The sequence below is a fragment of the Trichomycterus rosablanca genome, chromosome 13 (assembly GCF_030014385.1).
Source record: "Trichomycterus rosablanca isolate fTriRos1 chromosome 13, fTriRos1.hap1, whole genome shotgun sequence".
NCBI lineage: Eukaryota > Metazoa > Chordata > Actinopteri > Siluriformes > Trichomycteridae > Trichomycterus > Trichomycterus rosablanca.
The window spans coordinates 4,477,923-4,500,652 of NC_086000.1; the positions used below are offsets into that span (position 1 = coordinate 4,477,923).

The 22,730-nt window shown below is 48.1% G+C and overlaps 1 protein-coding gene across 2 annotated transcripts in view; it reads right to left on the minus strand.

Annotated features, from left to right (window-relative positions):
• Nucleotides 1-22,730, minus strand: part of esrrga (estrogen-related receptor gamma a) — a 129,167-nt gene that overhangs the window by 16,482 nt on the left and 89,955 nt on the right. The window contains exons 5-6 of one of the 2 annotated variants that reach the window (XM_063006930.1): nt 10,425-10,535; nt 5,973-6,155 (exon numbers count right to left, since the gene is read on the minus strand). In XM_063006930.1, the coding sequence (XP_062863000.1) occupies nt 5,973-6,155; nt 10,425-10,535 (294 nt within the window). Of the gene's footprint in view, nt 1-5,972; nt 6,156-10,424; nt 10,538-22,730 lie in introns of both variants that reach the window. The other variant, XM_063006929.1, reaches the window with a different exon arrangement.

Below are 22,730 nucleotides of genomic sequence, written 5' to 3' on the forward strand. Positions count from 1 at the left end.
CGCTGCGCCACCTGGGCGGTGCCAACTATTACAGGTTCCTCTGAGTTTTCTTTTGATAATATTATGCACTGTAGTAGGTACATTAGCTAATCAAGTAGCCTTAGATGTACTACGCAAAACATAAACTGAATCACCTGTCCGAACTATTTTAAAATAAAACAGCCAAAAGTAAGTGGACACCAGGGGATTAGTCTGTTGGTGGTATGTTGTGGACACTGCATTCCAAAAGTTATAACCATCAATACAGAGACGCTCTTTGTAGCTATGACAGGCTAAGCTATTTGGTTTGGAACGTACCTGTGGGAATTTGTGCCCACATTTATCCCGTAGGTAATCAACATGGCTGAATTTGTATTATAATGAATCTAATAACACACATCAAGCCTGCACTAACAGCCCTACAGGACGCTTGCAGATCAGATCAAATAACAAAGACGTCCAATAATGTTATTCATAAGCAGCGCAGCGGGTCAGGATCACGCGCGACCCTGCGGCCAGCGCCCGAGCACATCGATAACGATTTACATCTGGATGAAGCGCATCCTTCCCATGTCTCTACATGTCAGGACAGGGCTGCTTAACCCACCTCTACACACACACACACACACACACACACACACACACACACCAAGACAAGGTTGTAATTCCTCAAAGCCACCCGACAGCTCGAATCCAATCCCATTTCCTCACCTGCTTAGCGCCTGATGGAGAGGATCCCTCCCCGTCTGCGCTGTTATTTTGGGGCGAGGGGCCGGTCGGGGCCTCGTCCCTCGACGGCTTGAACTTTGCATGAACCTCCGGGGAAAATAATGTCATGTGATGACAGGCCTGTTCTACCTCGGAGTAAATCTGTAGCCTGAAGATGGGCACCCGCGCTGAAGGGGGGGTGAAAGGGGGTTGTCGAGGCCGAATTGAAATGGAGTTTGGTTTTGCGTAATTATATCCATCTATCTTTATATACCAGCAGCATGGAGCAAATTGAAAATACCAAAAAATTGACTGCTGGTCCGGATAGTTAATGATTGGCGGCGACGCCGGCGTGATTTATTGGTTACTTACCGACGTGACACATTTGCATCTTATTAGATGGAGATTACTACGAGGCCCTCTCAGATTGCGCCATGATGCGGCCTGTATTTTTTTTTCCTCCCCTGCGAAGTGCCTGATGGATTGATTTGATTTGCAAATGTAATCAAACTAATAAGAGGGAAAATATGAGCGATAATGCCTTGTTTTTTCAACCGGCAATCACAAAGGGCCGTTCCGTTACACTGTCGGGGTGACGTTGGGTCGCCACAGTACAGCCTCTCTGGAATGGGTGCGTTGGGCGAGACCAGGAACATGTTGGACATGACGAAGTAAATGACTCAAGGGACTAGTGACAATCTACAGATCTGTACAGAGCTTCTTAGACTTCCCAATCTAGGAAACGTTTGTGGTTCAGTCTGATGGGTGGAGTCAAACAAGCCCTAGTTATACGGTCACAGGAAAGTCAAATATCATAGGTAACGACGAGGCAATTACTACCCCTGAGTGAAGAATCTACTTTGCTAGATGTATGTTTTTTGATACAGTGGGTCTATCTGAAAACCCCTCTACATGATCTCTCTGCATAGACACATTTCACACTATCCCATGCTCTCCCGAGAAGAAGGCATGTCTAAATTCTTAGCTGATGCCTTAAAATGCTGCCTACTGAGGTGCCTTAATTCTGAGTGATAATCTGACCAATGAAGGTCTATCTGAAAACCTCTCTACATGATCTCACTAAGCGACTAGTGCCCATCTACAGTCTGCATTTTGAGATCGCTACAGAGCTTCCTAGACTTCCCAATCTAGGAAACGTTTGTGGTTCAGTCTGATGGGTGGAGTCAAACAAGCCCTAGTTATACGGCCACAGGAAAGTCATCACCTATAGTCAAATATCATAGGTAACGATGATGTAATTACTACCCCTGAGTGAAGAATCTACTTTGCTAGATGTATATTTTTTGATACAGTGGGTCTATATGGAAACCTCTTTCTACCGTTATCCTATGCGCCAGGAAGAAGGCGTGTCTAAATTCTTAGATACCTTAAAATGCTGCCTAATGAGGTGTTTCAATTCCAAGCGATAATCTGACTGAATAACGAGGAAGCATCTAATGCTCTCTACTTAGGCAGCTGGCAGCAAGGCAGCTCAGTAGGTTTTCAGACAGTCCCCTAGTTTAACTCTATGAAGTTTGGGATGCAGCAAAACATTTAAATAATAACAACATAGAATGATGATGGGGGTTCGGCAGCGTCGGCACGTACGGAGGACCACGCTACTCTCTCTGTGTTCTTCCCCTGCCAGGGGGAGTCGTTGTTGCAACATTACGTCTGTTAGCCTGTCACTGGTGGGCCAGCGTATTAGACCGCTGTGCCATGAGTATTTTAATAATACGAAGCCGCATTTCCAGGCTAAATTCTAAGACAGTAAAATAGGAAGCCTAGGGTGACATGACATAGCCCCCCCCCCCCCCTCCCTACAGGGCATTTTTTTTTGTATTTGCTTTGTTTCACAAGCTATTTTCTCGGCGTGTCAGACCTAATTTAGTGGCTCTCACTTTGCCGAATGCACCGGGAGTGAAACCCCCCCGCCTAAAAGTATAAATTTGATTTGCTAAAAGGAGCTTAGGGCGTCTATTAATCAATATTTGCGGAGTGTCAGTCCGTCGGGTCCGTCATTTGGAGATTGGCTGGAGAGGGGACGGATGGGGAGGAAGTCTGTGGGGTTCTGCGCTGCACTGGCGTAGCAGATCCTGGTCGGAAGTCCTGAGACCTGATTAGGACTGTAGTTTGTGGGGGGTTTGGTCACATAAGTGTATTATTTACGTATACGTAACCACCACCATCACAAGCCAGGGAAAAAAAATAGGTTTGTTTTTCATGCTGCAGTCGCCAGCATGTCTTCATATTAGGGATTATAGGACTTGTGGTTCAAATCAGATCTGGGCTTCACACAAATCCCTCACCCTCACCGTCCCGCCGGCTTGATTAAGACGTCCCCCCGTGCCCGAGAGCGCTGAGGAAGCAAATAAGAAAATGGAAAAGCACGTGCTGCGAGGCGAGATCGGCACCGGCCTGAGGACAAGAGGTGTTGATTTAATTCCTTTTGTGTGCGTCGAGGATGAGGAACCGAGCTTCTATACAGACGTCTCAATCAAGACGCCGAACCTGACCCAACAACGCGGCCGTGTAACCGGGAGTCTCCGGCATCTCGCTCCCGTCAGCCCGACAACAGAGTTAAAGAGCGGGAGCGCCTAGCGTGGTGCGACCCGAGCGAGGAATTAAGTGGTCCGCTTCCATACCTCGATATCTACATAAAAGAGATTAGAGACGACAGGCTTCCATTCTACACCTCAATCGCTTTGTGTTAGCACGTGCTTATCCGCCCGCCGGTTGAAATTGAAAAGGAACTAAAGAGAAAGAAAAGCTTGAGGTGGGGCGAGATAGGGCCCGAGGAGCCCCGGGCAATTTCGGCCGCCATAAAAGAGCTTTAATGGCGAAGAGCCTGTCGGGCTTCGGCCGTTCCTCAAGTGAACTGAAGTGCGACTGGGCGGCTATTGTGCGCCGAACGTGCTCTGATAAGGCCTGTCACAATTACGTGACAGTCTTCTATTCTACAGATTCTTTTCTGTTATATTTACAGATAAAAGGGTTTTCAATGGGGCTTTCCGGCCCCCGTGGTCCTTTTTCGACTCTGCGCCAAGTCGAACGATACCAACGATCAAAAAGGGGTATATATTTTTTGCTTGTGCATTTTCTCCCCTTTTTCTCCCTTTGTAGCGCATCCAATTACCCGATTGCGTCATGCTTTCTCTCCACCAATGCCGATCCCCACTTCGATTGAGGAGAACAAAGCTAACCCATGCCCCCTCCGACACGTAGGCAGCAACCAAACGCATCTTGTCACCTACACTTTGACGAGTGCAATGCGGATCAGCACCGTGTACGGAGAGACACACCCTGACAGCACTCTTTCCCCGTCTCTCGAGGTCATAGTTGCATTAGTTATGAGAGAGTCCCTATCTGCATTTTAATATCCCACCCCTTTCTGAACAACGGGCCAATCGATGTTCATGTGGCTGCCCAGCCCAACCGGCAGGCAGATCTGAGACTCGATACGATGTATTCGAGATCCCAGCTCTGGTGTTCCAGCGTGTGTTTTTACCGCTGCGCCACCTGAGCGGCTGCAGTGAGGGAGGCTGCAGTGACCACACCCACAATGGACATCATGTCCAGAAAAGTTGATGTCATTAGGTTGAAATCAGGGTTCTGTGAAGAACAAGTTTCCAATTGCCTATGGCCTTCCCCGAAGTGTTGGGACTATTATGCTATCCCACCAACCACTGGGATCTAGGTTTGAGTCTCAGGGGTGCTATCGCTGGCCTGGTGCCCACACAAACATCACTGACTATGTGTGAGAACGGATGGATGGATGGATTGGCGCCCCATGTGAGGTACTCCTGGACCTGCCGCAACCCTGACCAAGATAAAGTGGTTCTTAGCTATGGGTATACCGTCGAAAAAAAGCAATCAAGGAAAAGAAAGCGCACGAAAGCCGGGAGCGTTCTTAACCCGACTCCGCCGAACACAGACCGCTTCATTATCTAGCGGGCCACGCGGCACGGCGGCCCCTGTAATGCTGAGTGATGTTTAAATTAGTTTACAATTTGGCCCGCTCCTAGTCCAGGACAGATCTTAAACGAAGGCGCTCAGAAATGTCAGGCGCGCTCCTAACCGGCGTAACAAATTGTTGCCCGCGCGCCACACGCGCCTAATGACTTCAAATTAGCTCCCGCGCGAGGCCCTGACAGTTGGTTACGACGGTTAGCAGCACAGCCGCTGTATCATGAGTGCTAAATTGGTTCGCGCCTCTCCCGGGGAGCGACGGAGGCCTTCGTCGATCTGATTAGAGAAAAATTACTGTACTGTGGAGACGGCAGCCTGGTGCGATCGTATGCATGCGCAAATCAGGGAGTCGCTATATGGTCAAAAGTTTGTGGACAGTATGTAGAACAGCCTAAACTTTTCTGTGATGATTTTGGATCGTCCCTGTCCCTGCAGTGATCCTTTAAATAAACGTTGCTCTTTGTGAGCCTCTGAAGTTCCCCTACATGACCACCCACATCCTTATGAACCTCGTTTTGCGAGGGAGGGGCCTTCCCCAGACTGTTTATACAATGTTGGAAGCATTGCCACCGCACAACAGCGACTCCTACTGTCTGGACGAGGCAGAGCTGACCGCATGAGAGTGTCAGGGTTCGGTGATTGACCTGACTCTGCCTGAATTCGCTTGTTTGAACTGGATTCCTTTGCTAAGAGTCAAGGTGGGTCAGGAGCCTAGATGGAAATTAGGGCCCATTCAGTGGATCCCAAAATTGGACATTCCGATTCATCCCAAAGACGCTTGATACGGTTGAGGTCGGTGCTCTATGTAAGCCTACGTAAGAAGTTCCTCTAGACTACCTAACCATATTCTTATGAACCTTGCTTTGCGAGGGAGGGGCCTTCCCCAGACTGTTGCCACAATGTTGGAAGCATTGCCACTGCGCAACAGCATCTCCTACTGTCTGGACGAGGCACCGGTACGACACGGTGAAGGAATACGGACATTCTGTCAAAGTTCCTTGTAGGATTCCAAGTCTAAGTTCGAGTGTGGATGTCTAAAAGGGTAACTGGCTATGTCTCAAACGGAGGCAACTGTTAGAAAAAGCAGTACAAATCCTTTATTGCTCTGTAGAAGGCAGCCAATCACATGGAAGAGGGAAAGACTCAGGAGAAAGACTGGGACCACTCGTCTCAGTCGTGACCACCAGAGTCACTCAATGGGTCAAAATGGGTAACGAGACGGGAGAACACCCCGGACTGGGAGACCAACATTTGACTGAATGGGAACAAATTCCCACAGATACTTTAAAGTCTTGTAAGAAGTCGTGAGGACTCACCCGGGATGTGCTTGGCCCAGCCGATGTTGACCACCAGCTCGCGGTCGGCCAGGTCGCAGAGCGTAGTCAGGGCCTTGATGTCGCTGTCCGGCACGGTCGGGTCCGGCATGGCGTAGATCTTCTCGGGCTCGGCCACCAGCAGGTGCGACACGATCTTATTATCTGCAAGGCAGCCAAAGGGGACTGGATTTGAACACCGAGGGGAAAAGACAAGAAAAAGAAGAACGGGATTATACGAGCGCGCTCGACAAACGGAGCCAAGGTTCATCAGTAAGCAGTTCGGCAGCTGAGGGGGAACCGTCGACCGGGGGGCGGTCCAGCCGACTTGCTATAAAAGGTTGGCTGGTTTTCTCTGCTGCGACAGAAAATTTAACTAAAATTTAACACTGACCTAGGCAGTGTGGCTGTAGTTTCTTTCTTTTTTAAAATTGGGTATCAAATGTCCTTTAATTCCAAATAATGAAATATAAATATAATAAAATATAAAAATATTTATTTTTTAAATTAGTAGAAGAATGATATTTAGTACGATTTATTAAAAATAATAAATAAATAAAAAATAAAAATTATAAAATAATAAATAATAAAAAAATAAATAAAAAAATAAAATTAAATATAAATATATAAAAATATAAAAATATATATTTTTGAAAAGCATTACAAGAATGATGTTTAGTGAGCCCTAAAAAATAAGTAAATAAATAAAATAAATAAATAAAATAAATAAATAAATAAAATAATAAGTAATAAATAATAAAAAAATACAAATATAATATAATACAAAAATAATAAATAATAAAAAATAAATAATAAAAAAATAAAAATAATAAAAAAATAAATAAAAACAAATAAATAAAAAAGAAACTACAGCCACACTGCCTAGGTCAGGTCCTCCCACTAGACCTACGAAGGAAGTGGTTACTAGGACTACTGGACACCAGCTCATTCTGGTCATTCTGATCAGACAATATTTATTTAAATATGGTTGAAAAAGCATGTCGTCACATGACCACTGTAAAATACGGCGGCGGGTGCATCACTTTTTTTTCCCTTTAAGTATCAAGTGTCCTTTTATTCCAAAGTGAACATTAGAAAGAAGATAAGCACCTAAACAATACATAAAAAGAAGCTTCAGCCACACTGCCTAGGTCAGGCCCTCCTACTAGACTAAGTGCATGACCTACGAAGGAAGTGTTTACTAGGACTACTGGACACCAGCTCATTAATATGGCTGAAAAAGCATGATGTCACATGACCGCTGTAAAATACGATGGCGGGTGCATCACACTGCAATGATTGGCTAATATACTCTACACAGTACAAAACGATCCCATTAATGAGTCTTAAATAAATGACACGCTATTTTATGATTTGTAGGGCAGTGCTAGCGCAGTAATCAGGAGGTTGCCTGTTCGAATCCCACCACTGTACCCTGTATTCAGTCACTTTGGATAAAAGCGTCTGCTAAACGGCACAAAAGGAAACGTAAATGCTTTCAAATTTCACCAAGCAGTTTAGGGAAGGCCCTTTCCTTTTCCAGCATGTGCCCTTGACCTTGATCGTTTTACTTTTGGGCTGAATTGGAACGATGATGGTGAGCCAAGCCTCCTTGTTTAACATCAGAGCTTGGGACCTGCGCTGAGAGCGCACCGGTAAGTGCACCTCCGAATGGCTAGGCTGCTTTGACCACCCCGTCTCTGATATCAGCCAATCACGTACGTGCATGCTGGCACGTAGCAACACTGAGATTCAAACCCCGGATTCCCCGGAGCGCCCTGAGTCCACACTAATGCTGAACCGTATTACGTTTTTGTCAAACAAGCTTAGATCAGGGTGTCCACATACTTTTGATCACATGGTGTAAATATCCTGGCCTACAGATGAAGAGAAAACCAAATCGAAGGGAATAAAAGGGTGTAGGACGGTGTAGCGAATCAATCAGCCCGGTCGGTCCACTCTCAGAGGAGAGAGAGAGAGAGAGAGCGGGCGAGAGAGCTGCGCTATCTGTAGGTAAATCTTATTTAATGTTTCCCTAATTAGAATCAATGAAACCCAATTTCCAAAGCCCCGTGCCTTTGTTATGCGCGGATAATCGATGAGGAAGGCTGCGGCCACGCTCGTCCCCCGCCCGCCCTCCCTGTTCGTTTAGAAAAGATGGGGCGGGGAGGAGGGGGGGGTGTTTATGATCACGGACACACACACAGCCTCAAAGCTGAAATGCTCGATACTTTGAGTCATCACGTTTCAACCTGCCGATACCATATAGAGCTGCATCCACAAGATTTCGGAGTATGTCTGTTGGAATTTCGGTCCAAGAAGCAAGCTTTGGACCAAATGTATGACTTGGATATAGCCGCCACCAAACTTATAATAATCTGTCTGCAGCAAATAATGACGCTCCCTCCACCATACTTCACATTTTCACTCTCAATCTCCAACCTCATGATCAAATCAACTAGAGTCTGACGTGTACAAACAAACACCTCAAACAGGTCGACATGGCGACCCAGTAGCACAAATGTACTGAAAATAATTAGAGGGGTGCACAGATTTTGTATGTCAGGGATTTGGCGACCCCTCTGGTGGAAATGTGTAACTACAAGGAGGTAATAAAGAAGAGCTTTGTAATGTCCAATCACGCCACCTCATATCGTGTTAGGAGGGCTCGGCCGGGTCGTCACTGCGGCTTTTCCGTTCATATTTATAGCAACGGATTCAAAAGTCTTTGGAATTGAGGAAAAAAAGTAATAAAAGCGGATAAGAACTAGACCGGGGGAATGAGACTCGAAATAAGTTGTTCCGGACAGATGAAAATAAAGCTAACCCTGGCAGGCCGGATCAGCGGGATTAGACGGGAGGTGATTCAGCACCGCGGTTCTAATACGATTTCCGCTACGGTGATAATTGTGATTCTTCCCGCCGCTATCGTGCATAAAAGCATATTGTGTTCCGCCGGAATATTGCTAGCATTAAGTAAAAAGGCTTTAGGGCCAAATCTGTTAAGCGCCCCCGCGCTGTCTGTTTGCCGAGCGGTCGGGCTGCGCGGAGGAGACGGTGTTGCGGGTTTGATGTCTTTGCCAGATTGGGTTTAATCCGGATTAGACCTCTCTCTCGCACACGCGAGCCGATCCCTCGTCTATTGGTTCTGTCACGCGGTATTCCGGCGCGTACGGGTATTTTTCTTGCTACAGCTGGGCTTAGCGGAAAAAGACGTTTTAATGGAGTTTATGTGTATATACGAATATATGTATATATACAGGGCGGCAACGTGGCTCGGTGGGTAGCACTGTCGCCTCACAGCGAGAAGGTCTTGATCTTGACTGTGGAATTAAGCTAAACCCATTTCACTATAGAGCCAAAAGTATGTGGACACCCTTGTTCGTTTAGAATCCTCCCCACTTGTTTAAATGTGTAATTGGATGTCTAACTGCTAGAGCAGCTTGTTTGTTTACAACTCCTGCTTCATGTCTTTGTAAGCACATCCTGTTGTCTGGAGCAGCTGGGGTTTTGCCCCCTGGTTTCAGTTTTAGCGCCAATCTAGCAACACCCGCCCTCTTTTCAACGTGAAATTTGATTGGTTTAGAGATCCTTGTCTTACCTCGAAATTTTTATTTCATTCGGTCCGGGTCCTGTCTGTGTGGAGTTTGCATGTTCTCCCCGTGTCTGTGTGGGTTTCCTCCGGGAGCTCCGGTTTCCTCCCACAGTCCAGAAACATGCAGTCAATGCAGTTAATTGGAGACACCGAATCGCCCTATAGGTGAATGGGTGTGTGGCTGGCACCCCGTCCAGGGTGTTACTGTGTGCCTTGCGCCCATTGAAAAGCTGGGATAGGCTCCACCACCCCCTGCGACCCTAATCGGATAAGCGGTTAAGAAAGTGAGTGTCTATAAACACCATATGGCCAAAAGTATGTGGACACCCTTAAAGTGTTGAGCCTTAAACCTAATAGAACACCTGAGGAATGAATCGGAAGGATGACTGCGAGCCGGCCTTCTCGTTCCACATTCCAGATGCTCGTTTGAATAAATGACACACATTCCTACAGGCACAGTCCAAACTCTTGTAGAAAGCCTCATAATCAAATTAATGGGCACGATTAATGACCATTGTTTTATAACAGGACGTCCATCAAGATGGTCAAGTGTCCACATACTTTTGGCCATACGGTGTGTCTCACATGATCTTGATATGTTGAGTGGAGGTTCTTTAAATAGTGGCATCTCTGCCCAAAGCTGCTTAAATAAAGGGTGGTGGTGGGGGTACCGTTCACAGTCAGGCGAGCTTTACACTGCAGTAAGCACATGATCCATCAGCTTCCCACTCTCTCAGAATAAGGCGCCCTTAATACAAGGATTTACAGGGATACAGGGATTTTGGCGACCCCTCTGGTGGAAATGTGTAACTACAATATATACGCATATATAGTAGTATATGCAGGTGATTTAAACTTACATGGCTTTTTGGCTGGCAGGGCCAGCTGGGGGTTCAGGTAGGGGCTGTTCTCCGCGTCTATCCGGCGCTTGTATTTCTGTCTGCCGCCGCGCACTCTGTCCAGCCGTACTCCTGCAAGACAGACGGACACATACATCATTCCATTAGAAAAACCTTCATTTATTGATACATTTCCAAATAACACAGACATTTTGCATGATTTTGGAGTGTGCCTGTTGGGATTTGTGCCCATCCAGTAAAAGTAACATTAACACTAAGCACATTTAGCAAAATATAAAAGCTAGCACTGAATAGCAATAGGTTAGCACAAGCGCCGCAGCAGTTCCGTTCTGTCGCTTTAAAAAGAATCGAGGCCGGCGAGGAGCGGCGAGGAGCGGCGGGCGCGGCGTCCGACCCAGCTGAGCAGCAGCTGTCAGTGGCCGTTTCAGAGCCGCGGACAGGAGACGGCCAGCTGCTGACAGCTAGGGCCGCGACCGCTCTCTCCGCGTGACGTCCGGACGCGCACCTGCCCGTCTCCCGCCGCGCTCGCCGCTAACGCTGCTCCGCGTCTCGATCGTCACTGTCAGTCAGTGGGTGTGCGCGAAAGTATGTGGCCGAAAGTATGCGGACACTGGAAGACCTCATTCATATATTATGAGATTTCGAAGTGTGCCTGTGTGAATTTGTGCCCGTTCATGTCTAAACTATTTCCATTTGACATTCAAGACTTGCGACCTTATGGACCATGCTTTGATTATTATTGTATTTAATTAAAGGTGTGTCCATATACTTTTGGCCACACAGTGGCCTTCCCAGCATGCTTTCCACAGATCTGTGAAGTGTGGTGGAGGGAGACAGCTGGCAACCCTAAAGGATCAGTGCAAGCGGGACGTCACTAATCTACTGTGGTTCAATTCGGGTGACCACCAGGGGTTCCCTGTGCCCGTATATCGCCCGTATACCGCCGTCTTTTGTTGTGGTTGCTAGGAAACATGACCCCGACCCCAACGAGCGCTAATTATCTCCACCCTTGTCGTGCCTTCGCCGTGCACTGAGTACTTGACATTGCTCCACAGGACCAGACATTCCTGATCAAGCCTGGGTGGGACGGCAGGGGGGTATACATGCACCCTACCAAAGGCACTACACACCACACACACACACACACACACACACTACACACACTACACACACACACTCACTACACAAGAATAGCCAAGGGTCTCAAAACATGTCATGTTACTTCAGATGCCAGAATGCCGAACACAAGCGGGGCGCCGTACGTGGTGCTAATTCAGCGCTAGCTCGGACAGCGACCTGTCCCGATACCCTATCCACCCTATCCTTTCATGCCGTCCCGCCACGCCTTCATCCCGCCGCCTAATGCTGGCTAGATTTACGTAGCTTTTATTAGACCGGTCGCACCCGCTAAGTACCGAGCCACATCAAAGAAAGTGACTTTTTTTAAGAGCCTTGCTAGCGGGCGTGACAGTTTACCGGGGAATCTGATTCCAGAAGGTTCTAGAAGGTATGTTCTCTTAGAATTAGAAACCAGGTCGAGCTTTATTCCCAACCTTGGTAGAAGACAACTGTTCCATGCATTTTTCAATGGGGGAATTGAAACTAGGCCAATTTATATGGTCAGTGAGAAGTGACCGGTCAAAGGCAATCACAAACACCCCATCTGACCATCCAATCTTATCTACTCTTAGAATTAGGGAACGGGTTGAGCTTTATTCCCAACCTTGGTAGGAGACAACTGTTCCATGTAATGTTCAATGGATGAATTGAAACTAGGCCAGTTTATATGGTCAGTGAGAAGTGACCAGCCAGACCCAATCATAAACACCCCATCTGACCATCCAAACGTATGTACTCTTAGAATTAGGGAACAGGTCAGGCCTTCTTCCCAACCTTGACAAGAGACAACTGTTCCATGTATTTTTCAATGGGTGAATTGAAACTAGGCGTACTAGGGAACTGGGGGAATTGGGGCTGAACTAATAAAAGTGGCTGAACTAATAAACTAATATCAGGTACAGCAGTGTTGTTGGGATTTCTAAATGGCCACAAATCCTAACAACACTGCTGTACAACATACTACCACATCATCACCGGGTCAGTAGGAGACCCACAAGGGCCGCTGCGTCCCTTTCAAATGATGAATAAAGTAAGCAAGCAAATAGGCTACAGGCAGTAATTGTATAACCACAAGGTTCACCTGTATGGTAGGTGTGGCTTATTAAATAAGACGTGTACCTAATAAAGTGCTCGGTTGGTGCGTATATACACAAGGAAATCGGGCGCCTGTTGGCACGTGCCCACTGCAATGAGGCGCCTGACCCGTGACTCGTCCAGCGCCGGGGTGCACGTGTTCCTCTGCACATGCTCCTTTGCTAGATCAGGTTACCTACACGCGCGCATGTGGGCACAAAAGGAAGCTGACCGCTCCAAACCGGTGCACAGCGGCACCGATGGACAGCATTGCGTCATCGTCTGCCCGCTGCCAAAGCTGCTCCTGCGCCCACTGCTTCGATATGGGCGGGACCGATATGGTGACCAATCATCCCGTCCCTGTCCCCATCCCAGTGACCTACAGTGGACCCTCATGCGCAAGTAGGCTATACGATCAAAAGTATGTGGACAGGTGATCATGAGTTTGATTATGAGGTCTGGCGTAGAAAAACTGGATCCAGCATATGTGAAATGCATTGGAATGCAGACCGTGAGCAGCCCTAATACTTCCCAGCCGGGAATGCTGGGATTTTTTTTACCGCCTCGTTTCAAAGCCCCTCACAGATGACCGTAAAAACGGTTTACGAGGCCTGTTTTGAAGCGAGCCGTCTGCCGCAGTTTACAAGGGGGTCGGCGCAGAGCAGGCGAGCCACCCGGGAGCTAATTGATCAGACTTGGTCAGTTTTTTTGGGACACCCTGTTCAAGAACCATGGATGCAAGTAAAGATCATTCGAAGTTGGGTAAAACCGGGTGTTGTCAGCGATACAGATCTCTGTATGATCCCGCCCCTCACGGGTGAATAGAAGCGGTCTGTACTGAACACGTCAGACAGAGGGTGTGACTAGAGGTCTGCCACGGTAGAGCCGAATTACGGTCGGGTAATTGGATACGACTACATTTGAAGGAAAACTGGGAGGAAATGCATTAAAAATATGGACAAATATAAACAAACAAGCTGCTCCTGTACTTGTAGGAACCGAGTTAAAGATACGGGACGCACATACAAGCTCTGAGGTTAGATCGAGAAATCGGATGATGTCACAGGTCAGGCGCTCAGTGCGTTCCACTTACTCTGGGACGGGCCTCCTGATCAGGGTCACAGTGGATCCAGAGCCTAGCTGGAACTGGACAGCAGCAAAGCATGTGAGTATTAGGAGCAAGCAAGTTCAATTCCAAAAGGTGCCGCGGCGTAGTATTTACCGGGTTTGAACCTGCATATGAACCCGCCCCTCACGGGTGAAAAGAAGCGGTCGGAGAGAGCAGTAGAGGCGAAATACGATCAGGGAATCGGATACGACTACATTGGGAGGACAACTGTGGGAAACGCATTAAAAAGTACATACGAATATAGACAAACAAGCTACTCCTGTAGCTGCGCTTCCTGATCAGGGTCACAGTGGATCCAGAGCCTAGCTGAAACTGAACAGGAGTAAAGCAAAGTATACTCAACGTGTATATATACTGTATATATATATATAGTTGGATAGCAGGCACTAGGGTGGCGCAGCATTCTATAATCCGGGTTCGAATCGTCTGAGGAAAGGGGGCCGTCCGTAGCCCTGTCCACCCCGTATTCCCGCCTCGTGTCCAGCGTTTCCAGGCAACCAGACCCACAGCGACTCTGACAAGGTTATAAAATGCTAACAACTTAGACAAATCAGAACGCTTTTGAAACAAGGTGTGTGTGAGTGTACAAAAGTGCATCCTGAATATGAGGGTTCGAATCCTTCTGGACGGGAGCCAACCCCCCCCCCCCACACACATCTAACAAAAACATTTACGAACCTCCAGTCTGTGCCAATAAACACCTCTGCCAGTCTAGCGCACCACGTGAGCTTTTATTAGGCCCAAACTGAGTGTGTGTGTGTGGGGGGGTTGGGTGGAGGGGGGATCAGGCGCCTCCTTCCAAGAGGATGCTCGTCGAGGTGTTTGCGACCCACCCGAGTCTCCAAATCTCATGCAAATCTGACCAAAAAAAAGGACACGGACAAGCAACTGGACCGTGGGTTGCCAGATCCCCCCGAGCCCCACAGGAACGAGTTATTACATTTTCACCAGGGAGGATATAGACAGGTGGAGGGATTGTCATCTCGATCTCTGCGCTAATCCAATTAGGATTCGGCTTCAGCGCCAAAGGGAACGTGGCACAGTACGACCGGGGCGAGTCGCCACGCAGGGTTCATGCATAGAAATTCGATTTTGGGTTTGTTTAGAGCTGCTGCACCCCGAGCGTTCGCTTCAAAACAATCGCTGCACCCGTTCACACGTTTTGTTTTTGACGTAACGTAATTACGCCTCGGGAAAACATCAACGTCGGGTGTTTCGCACCTCAGATTTGGCGTAAATATTAGGACGCTGCGTCTTTAAAACGTCACACATCAGAGCGCCGGTCGAGGATCTGCGTACTGTGAAAATTTGCTGACCGCTGCGCGCAGGTAAACACGACGTGACCGTCTTGATAAACAAGCTTGAACGAATTAGCATGCGCGTCTTCGTTAGCCGCTCGAAACGATCACCGTAACAGGGTGTAAATGACCTTCACCAAGGGCACTGACACACCCCATACCATGACAGACCCTGGCTTTTGTACTGTCTTTTGGATAACAGTCTGGATGGCCCTTTTCGTCTTTGGTCCGGAGCACACGGCGTCCTGGAATGCTGATTCATCTGACCACAATACACGTTTCCACTGTGTGATGGTCCATCCTAGATGCCTCCGAGGCCAGAGAAGTCGACGCCGCTTCTGCACAGTACAGTTTTAAGTGGTATTTGTGCAGTAACTCTGCATTGTAGTGCTCAACAAAGGTTTGCCAGTAATCCCTCACCCATGTGGTTATATCAGCTATTGTTGAGTGGCGGTTCTTGATGCAGCGCCGTCTGAGGGATGGAAGATCACGGGCGTTCAGCTTAAGCTTGCAACCCTTGGCCTTTACGCACTGAAATTCCTCCTGATTCCTTGAATGGTTTGATGATATTATGCACTGTAGAGGGAGAAATATGCAAATCCCTTCCAATCTTTCTTTGAGTTACATTGTTTTTAAACATTTGTAGACTTGGCCTTTCCTGGATGCCGCTTTTGTACCTAATCACCTGTTTGGAATCACATAATTATTTAGTTATTTCACCTCATTACTAGCCCTAAATTGCCCCCGTGCCAACTTTTTTTGGAACGTGTTGCAGGCCTGAAATGCAGGAATGGATGTTTATTAATAAATGAACTGAAGTTGAGCAGATAAAACATGAAATATCTCAGGTTCATCCTGTCTGACATCAAATAAAAGTCAAAATCAATGTGAGGAACTCTGCATCTATATTTTATTTGCATTTTCGGCCGTCCGGCTGCATCTCAATCCTCCATTTGACCCGAAAAAGCCCCCTTCCTCTACATCTCCATCCCAGCCGCCTTAATAAAGAAATCCCCTCCGATGAGCTCATTTATTTTCCACTTTCGGTCCTGATTAATGATTTTAATCTAAACGAATCAAATTAAGAATTGAAAATTATATTTCCAAGGCTCACATGGAGGGGTCGGGAGGAGAAAAGCCGCCGTCGCCGGTTAACAAATGAGCCTTCAGATATTAAAAGATGACCAGGAGGATCGGGGACGATACGGCGGGACTGGGATATGTCTGGTGTCTTCGGATCCGCAGGGAGTTGCGCAATCGTCTTGTGTTAATTAACGTGTCAAACTGTGTCCGTTGCCTCTGCCTATTCGTTTAGACTGAACACCTACAAACGAACGCCTTATAAATAAACCTAATTAATCATAAGCAGCCCAAGAATGAGGTTTGGAGTCAACAATTTTGGCTATTTCAGCCCCACCCATTGCTAAAAACAACCCTGTACACAAAGTGGTGTCCATAAAGACTTGGTTCGATCCTCAACCCCTAGTGAACAACTTTAGGATTGATCGGAACGCCCACTGTGAAGCCAAACCTTCCTAGCCTGAGAAAACCCAACATGCTGGAAATCAGGTGTCCATATAAGGAATGCGATTCCACCCATGCGGCGTCGATGGCGAGCTGTCAAACGTCTGGGCAACTTAATAAACAAACTGATAAATGTCGGTCATTTGGGGAGCCGGAACGTCGCGGGGAGCCGATATATGGGATCAACACTGGATTTCCTGAAGTACAACACACACGGCAGCGCGGCGGGCGGTGACGTATCATTTGGTAGCCCTTCCATTGTCTGAATCTGTGATTGGAAATGCGCCGCTATCTTAAAGCCCGGTCGTACGAGCGGCGGCGGTTTTATGGTAATTGAGGCGGTTATACAAGGAGGCCATGGGCGCCTCCTTTCTTCCGTCGTGCCTCGGGAGGAATAAGCAGGTGTTATCTCCGCCGCTACAGAGCCTCCCGATTGTTGCCTCAATCATACAAGGGCCCTATCATCAAGGTTACGGGGGGGCTCCAAGGAAGGTAAACACACTAGACAAGGTGGAAGACCACAGACTAAGCACCCAAAAACAATGCAAGTAATTGAACTCAAGGACACAACAGTGGCAACCAGGCAGGAACTGGGCTGGAACCAGCAACCCTTAGGTCAGTAGACTTGTCCCATAAAAGGTAACCCAGATGACCAATGAGTACCAACACAAACAATACTAGCAATCATCCAGACAGGTAGTAGCTAAAGCTTAAAATTAATGCCAATCTCAGCACTGCTACCAGTCGGCTGGGCGCCTACAGCAAGCACTAGGCAGTGCGGCAGTGCCTGTAGCCGACAAAACTGGCCACTAGTCTGCTGACTGGACTAAAAAAATGGGGCAGAGTCTTTGACACTGTCTAAGGACCCTGGTTAGTAACCAAGGCGCCTGTGCAGAAGTGGAAGAATGTGGAGGTCGGCGAGTGACTCTCCATGCGCAAGACTGGCCTAACATGCAAATCCAACAAAGTCAGAGCAAATAAGGAGAAGTCGGTGGACTGGACATGATCGGGGCCCCCGAGGGACACAGTCATGCCTGAACAGTAAGGGACCTTTCCCATACTGTTGGCACAAGGTTGAAGGCAATGTGTACTGATCTATTAGGAGGGGTGTCCACATACTTTTGGCTCTAAAGTGTATAAAAAGATAGTCAGTGACCATTTTGAAAAATCGCTAACGGCACCGCTGGAATGAAAAGCGCTCCAATTGGTGAGCGAGGTAGCGAGGAGGAGCAGGGGGGTGTAAAATGTGCGCCGGCGCCGGAAGGTGGGCCACCCTGGTTAATACGAAGCAGGTCGAAAGCTGATGGGGTTACGAGCGGGCGGAAACGGTACACCTGCAGGCTTCTCTAGGTGTATCGGTGGGACGAGGACAGGTAATTACCGTCGCACTGGGTTCGCTCAACCTCTTTTAGAGTTCGGAACGTTACCTCGCTTAGCCCCGTTTAGGTTTCGGGTGGGAAGGGGCTCCAGGGCGGGTGCACCATCTGTGATTCATTTTGCCGCCCGTCCTGATGCAACCCTACTGTCTATACATGAATACATGAGCCTTCTGTAGTCGGGAGCCCAGAACAGGTTTCGAACCCTTGGAACTCGGGCGTGGCTCTTATCATTATGCCACATAATTAGGGCCGTGTGGAGGGGGGGATGGTGCTGGAGCCTATCCCAGCTTTTTTAATGGGCGCAAGGCACACATCGCAGGACAGACACACACACATACACACCCATTCACCTATAGGGCAATTCAGTGTCTCCAATGAACCCGACTGCATGTTTTTAGACTGTGGGAGGAAACCGGAGCCCCCGGAGGAAACCTACGCAGACACGGGGAGAACATGCAACTCCATACAGAAAGGACCCGGACTGCTCCACTTGGGAATCCAACTCGTGACCTTCTTGCTGTGAAGTCAAAGTGTAGCCAACAAGCCACCATGCCACTATGTAACCAATACTACCAATGTGTGTGTGTGTGTGTGTGTGTGTGTGTGTGTAGCTGCAGTCTAGGCTGCAGCGGGGCAGCAGGGGGGCAAGGTTTGGCCCGAGTGAAATTGTCTCTCTTTTTCCTTGGCTAAATAAACCCCCACCTGTCAATCAGGATCCGGATTCCTGGTCCAGACTGACAGGTGGACATTGAGGGCACCGCCTGTGCGGTAAGGTAAGGGTGTCATTCTGCTATTGCGAATACAGGGGCAATTTTGTACCCCCCAAAAAAAGAAAAAGTGGGACATAGGAGAATAAATACTCCGCATCGGAAGCCGGACCAGCCCCGGGGTCTACTGCTGATTGATGAATGCTGGGTAACCGATTAAACATGTCGTTCCGTTACTATTTTTGGGTGAGAAATTAGCAGGTGCCCAATGATGCGCCTTTGAAGTACATTTATAATGCTTTGTTTAATGTGCATGACCTATTTACGTGCAAATCACACGACCGCTGGTAACGTCTGGATTGGGCCTTTGGAGGGGGTGTACGAGGGGGATGCATAAAAATGTAAAAAATAAAAAAGTATGTATTGTTATACCTTGTAGAACCTTACCAGTAAAACCAGTATGATGTCAATTCAATCTTTAGTTGTGTAAAGGCCTCTACACTGGCCTCACGCCAACCAACCTCTGTCGTTCCCAGATTGCTATTATCAAGCCTGTCAAAGCCAGCAGGTCCTCACAGATCCAAATATAGCCCGCACAGCCTGCAAACCCCGGGGCCTCCACTAGAGCAGCTTGCCAGTCCAGCGTTCTCCTTTGCCTTCAACATCTGTCCTCTCTACATCGGTCACTTTGGTCCACAAAAAGATCGATAGCCCAAGAGATCATAGAATGCGCCTACCGATACGTATATTTGAACAGAAGAATCTCCAGCACAAGGCAGCGACCGGGTCATAAAGTGGTCACTAAGGACAAGGCTTCAGGCACCAGCTGTTAGTACTTTCTGGCTGGTCACTGCCAAAAAAAAAGAAGGGGGAGAAAACCACCGCACCACACCTCCCTGCAACCAAATCAGACCAGCCAGGTGCAAAAAAGCAGTCTGTGGGAGCCAGCATGGGCCTCCACTATGCAAAACGCAGGCATCCGTGGGCAGCAGAGCAGAACCGCGCGTGAGGCTGAGTGCCTGCCCGGCCGGCCGGCGTCTTCATGCCCGGGCTGAGTCAAGTAAGAAATTTGGGCACGAATTACCAAATCAAAGCTGTAATAGGCAAATGGATAGGCCGAGATTAAGCTGTGGAATGTCTCGTTTGTGGACCATACCTGGGAAGTGGCGGGCATCTACACCAAGGTTGGAATGGAAGGGGGGCAAGAGAGTGGAATGGAAAGAAATGCTGGAACTTGTCCAGGATCTAATTGGGAAACACTCCATCACAAGCTGCCACAATCGCTCGCTCTTGGAGCCTCTAGCGTGCTGCAGGATGCATCCACCCCACCGAGCGTATTTATTCCAGTCTGCTGAGACCACTGGGCAGGAGGGCTTCAGACTATCTCTCTGACACCATGCCAAGCTACCGTTTACCAAACTGTCATGACTTGAGACAAGTTCGAGACAATCGGGGTCTTTCTTTGTGTTGTCTGGGGGATCAGGTAAGAAGGGCAAGCGACTCAGAGGCGCCAAACCATCTTCCTGGAGTACAGGCTCATAACAATCCCTTGAAATGCCAGGCAGGAACTGGCATTCCTTAGTCCCTGAGACAAGAGACCCCAGTTCTCCTGGTTCTTGAGGACCAAGATCAAGAATAGGCATCAAACAAAAGAGGAACCTCTGGTAACAATAGGAGACCTAGTCCTGATTCTGGCCCTCATATACTATGTACAAAGTGTGGATTTCCGAAAAGGCAGCTTGAAGAGAGGAAGCTGCCGAAGGTTGACCTTTCCAAGACTAGAAAAAAACCATCCTGGCAATTAAGTAATAGTTAATACCCTAATTATGTGTGCCATTTTAAACAGTGCCAGAGGGGAGCTCAGAAAACAAAGGGAGTTTGGGTTGGTGGAGGTATCTCCAGCTGTTTAAACCCCGTGTGTGCAGATCGTCTCGGTATTAAAGATGTCTGGGGGCGGCAGGGAGGGGGGGGGGGCTTATCAGGTCACCACCAGTTCACTCAACTTTGTGGTTTTAAAGGAGAGAAGCGTATGAATGTCTCGTATGATTGACCAAGCTGCAGCTAGTCGTTAAGTATGCCCACCTCCGAAGATCTAGACGCCTTGTATGATTGACCAAGCTGCAGCCTGCTGTTAAGTATGCCTACTTCCAAAGATCTAAATGCCTCGTATGATCGACCAAGCTGCAGCTAGTCGTTAAGTATGCCCACCTCCGAAGATCTAGATGCCTCGTATGATTGACCAAGCTGCAGCCTGCTGTTAAGTATGCCTACCTCCAAAGATCTAGATGCCTCGTATGATTGACCAAGCTGCAGCTAGTCGTTAAGTATGCCTACCTCCGAAGATCTAGACGCCTCGTATGATTGACCAAGCTGCAGCTAGTCGTTAAGTATGCCCACCTCCAAAGATCTAGATGTCTCGTATGATCGACCAAGCTGCAGCTAGTCGTTAAGTATGCCTACCTCTGAAGATCTAGATGTCTCGTATGATTGACCAAGCTGCAGCTAGTCATTAAGTATGCCTACCTCCGAAGATCTAGACGCCTTGTATGATTGACCAAGCTGCAGCCTGCTGTTAAGTATGCCTACTTCCAAAGATCTAAATGCCTCGTATGATCGACCAAGCTGCAGCTAGTCGTTAAGTATGCCCACCTCCGAAGATCTAGATGCCTCGTATGATTGACCAAGCTGCAGCCTGCTGTTAAGTATGCCTACCTCCAAAGATCTAGATGCCTCGTATGATTGACCAAGCTGCAGCTAGTCGTTAAGTATGCCTACCTCCGAAGATCTAGACGCCTCGTATGATTGACCAAGCTGCAGCTAGTCGTTAAGTATGCCCACCTCCAAAGATCTAGATGTCTCGTATGATCGACCAAGCTGCAGCTAGTCGTTAAGTATGCCTACCTCTGAAGATCTAGATGTCTCGTATGATTGACCAAGCTGCAGCTAGTCATTAAGTATGCCTACCTCCAAAGATCTAAATGCCTTGTATGATCGACCAAGCTGCAGCTAGTCGTTAAGTATGCCCACCTCCGAAGATCTAGACACCTCGTATGATTGACCAAGCTGCAGCCTGCTGTTAAGTATGCCTACCTCCAAAGATCTAGACGCCTCATATGATTGACCAAGCTGCAGCCTGCTGTTAAGTATGCCTACCTCCAAAGATGTAAATGCCTCGTATGATCGACCAAGCTGCAGCTAGTCGTTAAGTATGCCTACCTCCGAAGATCTAGACGCCTCGTATGATTGACCAAGCTGCAGCTAGTTGTAAAGTATGCCTACCTCTGAAGATCTAGATGTCTCGTATGATTGACCAAGCTGCCATTAAGTATGCCTACCTCCAAAGATCTAGACCCACTGTTTTCCCGACCACTTTCCCCCACGTCTGCAAACTACAGCTTGTCGTCAGGTACGCCTACCTTTGACAATCTACCTGACAATCTCTGACCCACTGTAGGAGAGTCACTATCAAGTGGGTGTCAGGCTATAGAACGTGTAATTAAATGTCGACTTGCAAAAAAACAACACAGCTGCCAAAAAAACATCTTGAAGCGACTCCAAGTGCCGTACAGGAAAAAAGTAGGCCAAACCAAAACTGAGAAAGGGAGAGCAAGCGACGGCGAGATAGAGACGAAGAGAGGTAGGATGACGGCATAATGATATCATCCCCAGGAGAACCCTCTTTAAGACAGAGCCTCTCTATTTTGGGGAAGCAGAGGTTGGGGGAGCGTGCCGGGTGGAGGGTGGTCTCAGACGGGTCCACGCTTCGGGCTGTAAATGAACGCCGGCGTTGCATAATCTAGCAAGCCTCGGCACTGACAGCACGGTGATTTATGCCCCCTGTCAGAGCGAGGGAAGGAGGCAAGAGCGAGAGACAGACTGGGTTGGAGGCTACAAGGTGTATGAGCAAAAGAGGAGCAAGGAAAGGAACGGGGAAAAGATTAGATGCCTGGATGGTGCAGGAAACGCTAGGTGAAAAGGATGGAGGTAAAAGAGATGCACCGTGGGACTCCGGATGAGACGTGCCTGTCTTACTCCCTCCCCTTTACGCGATCCGTCACTCCAGGAGACACCCGGGA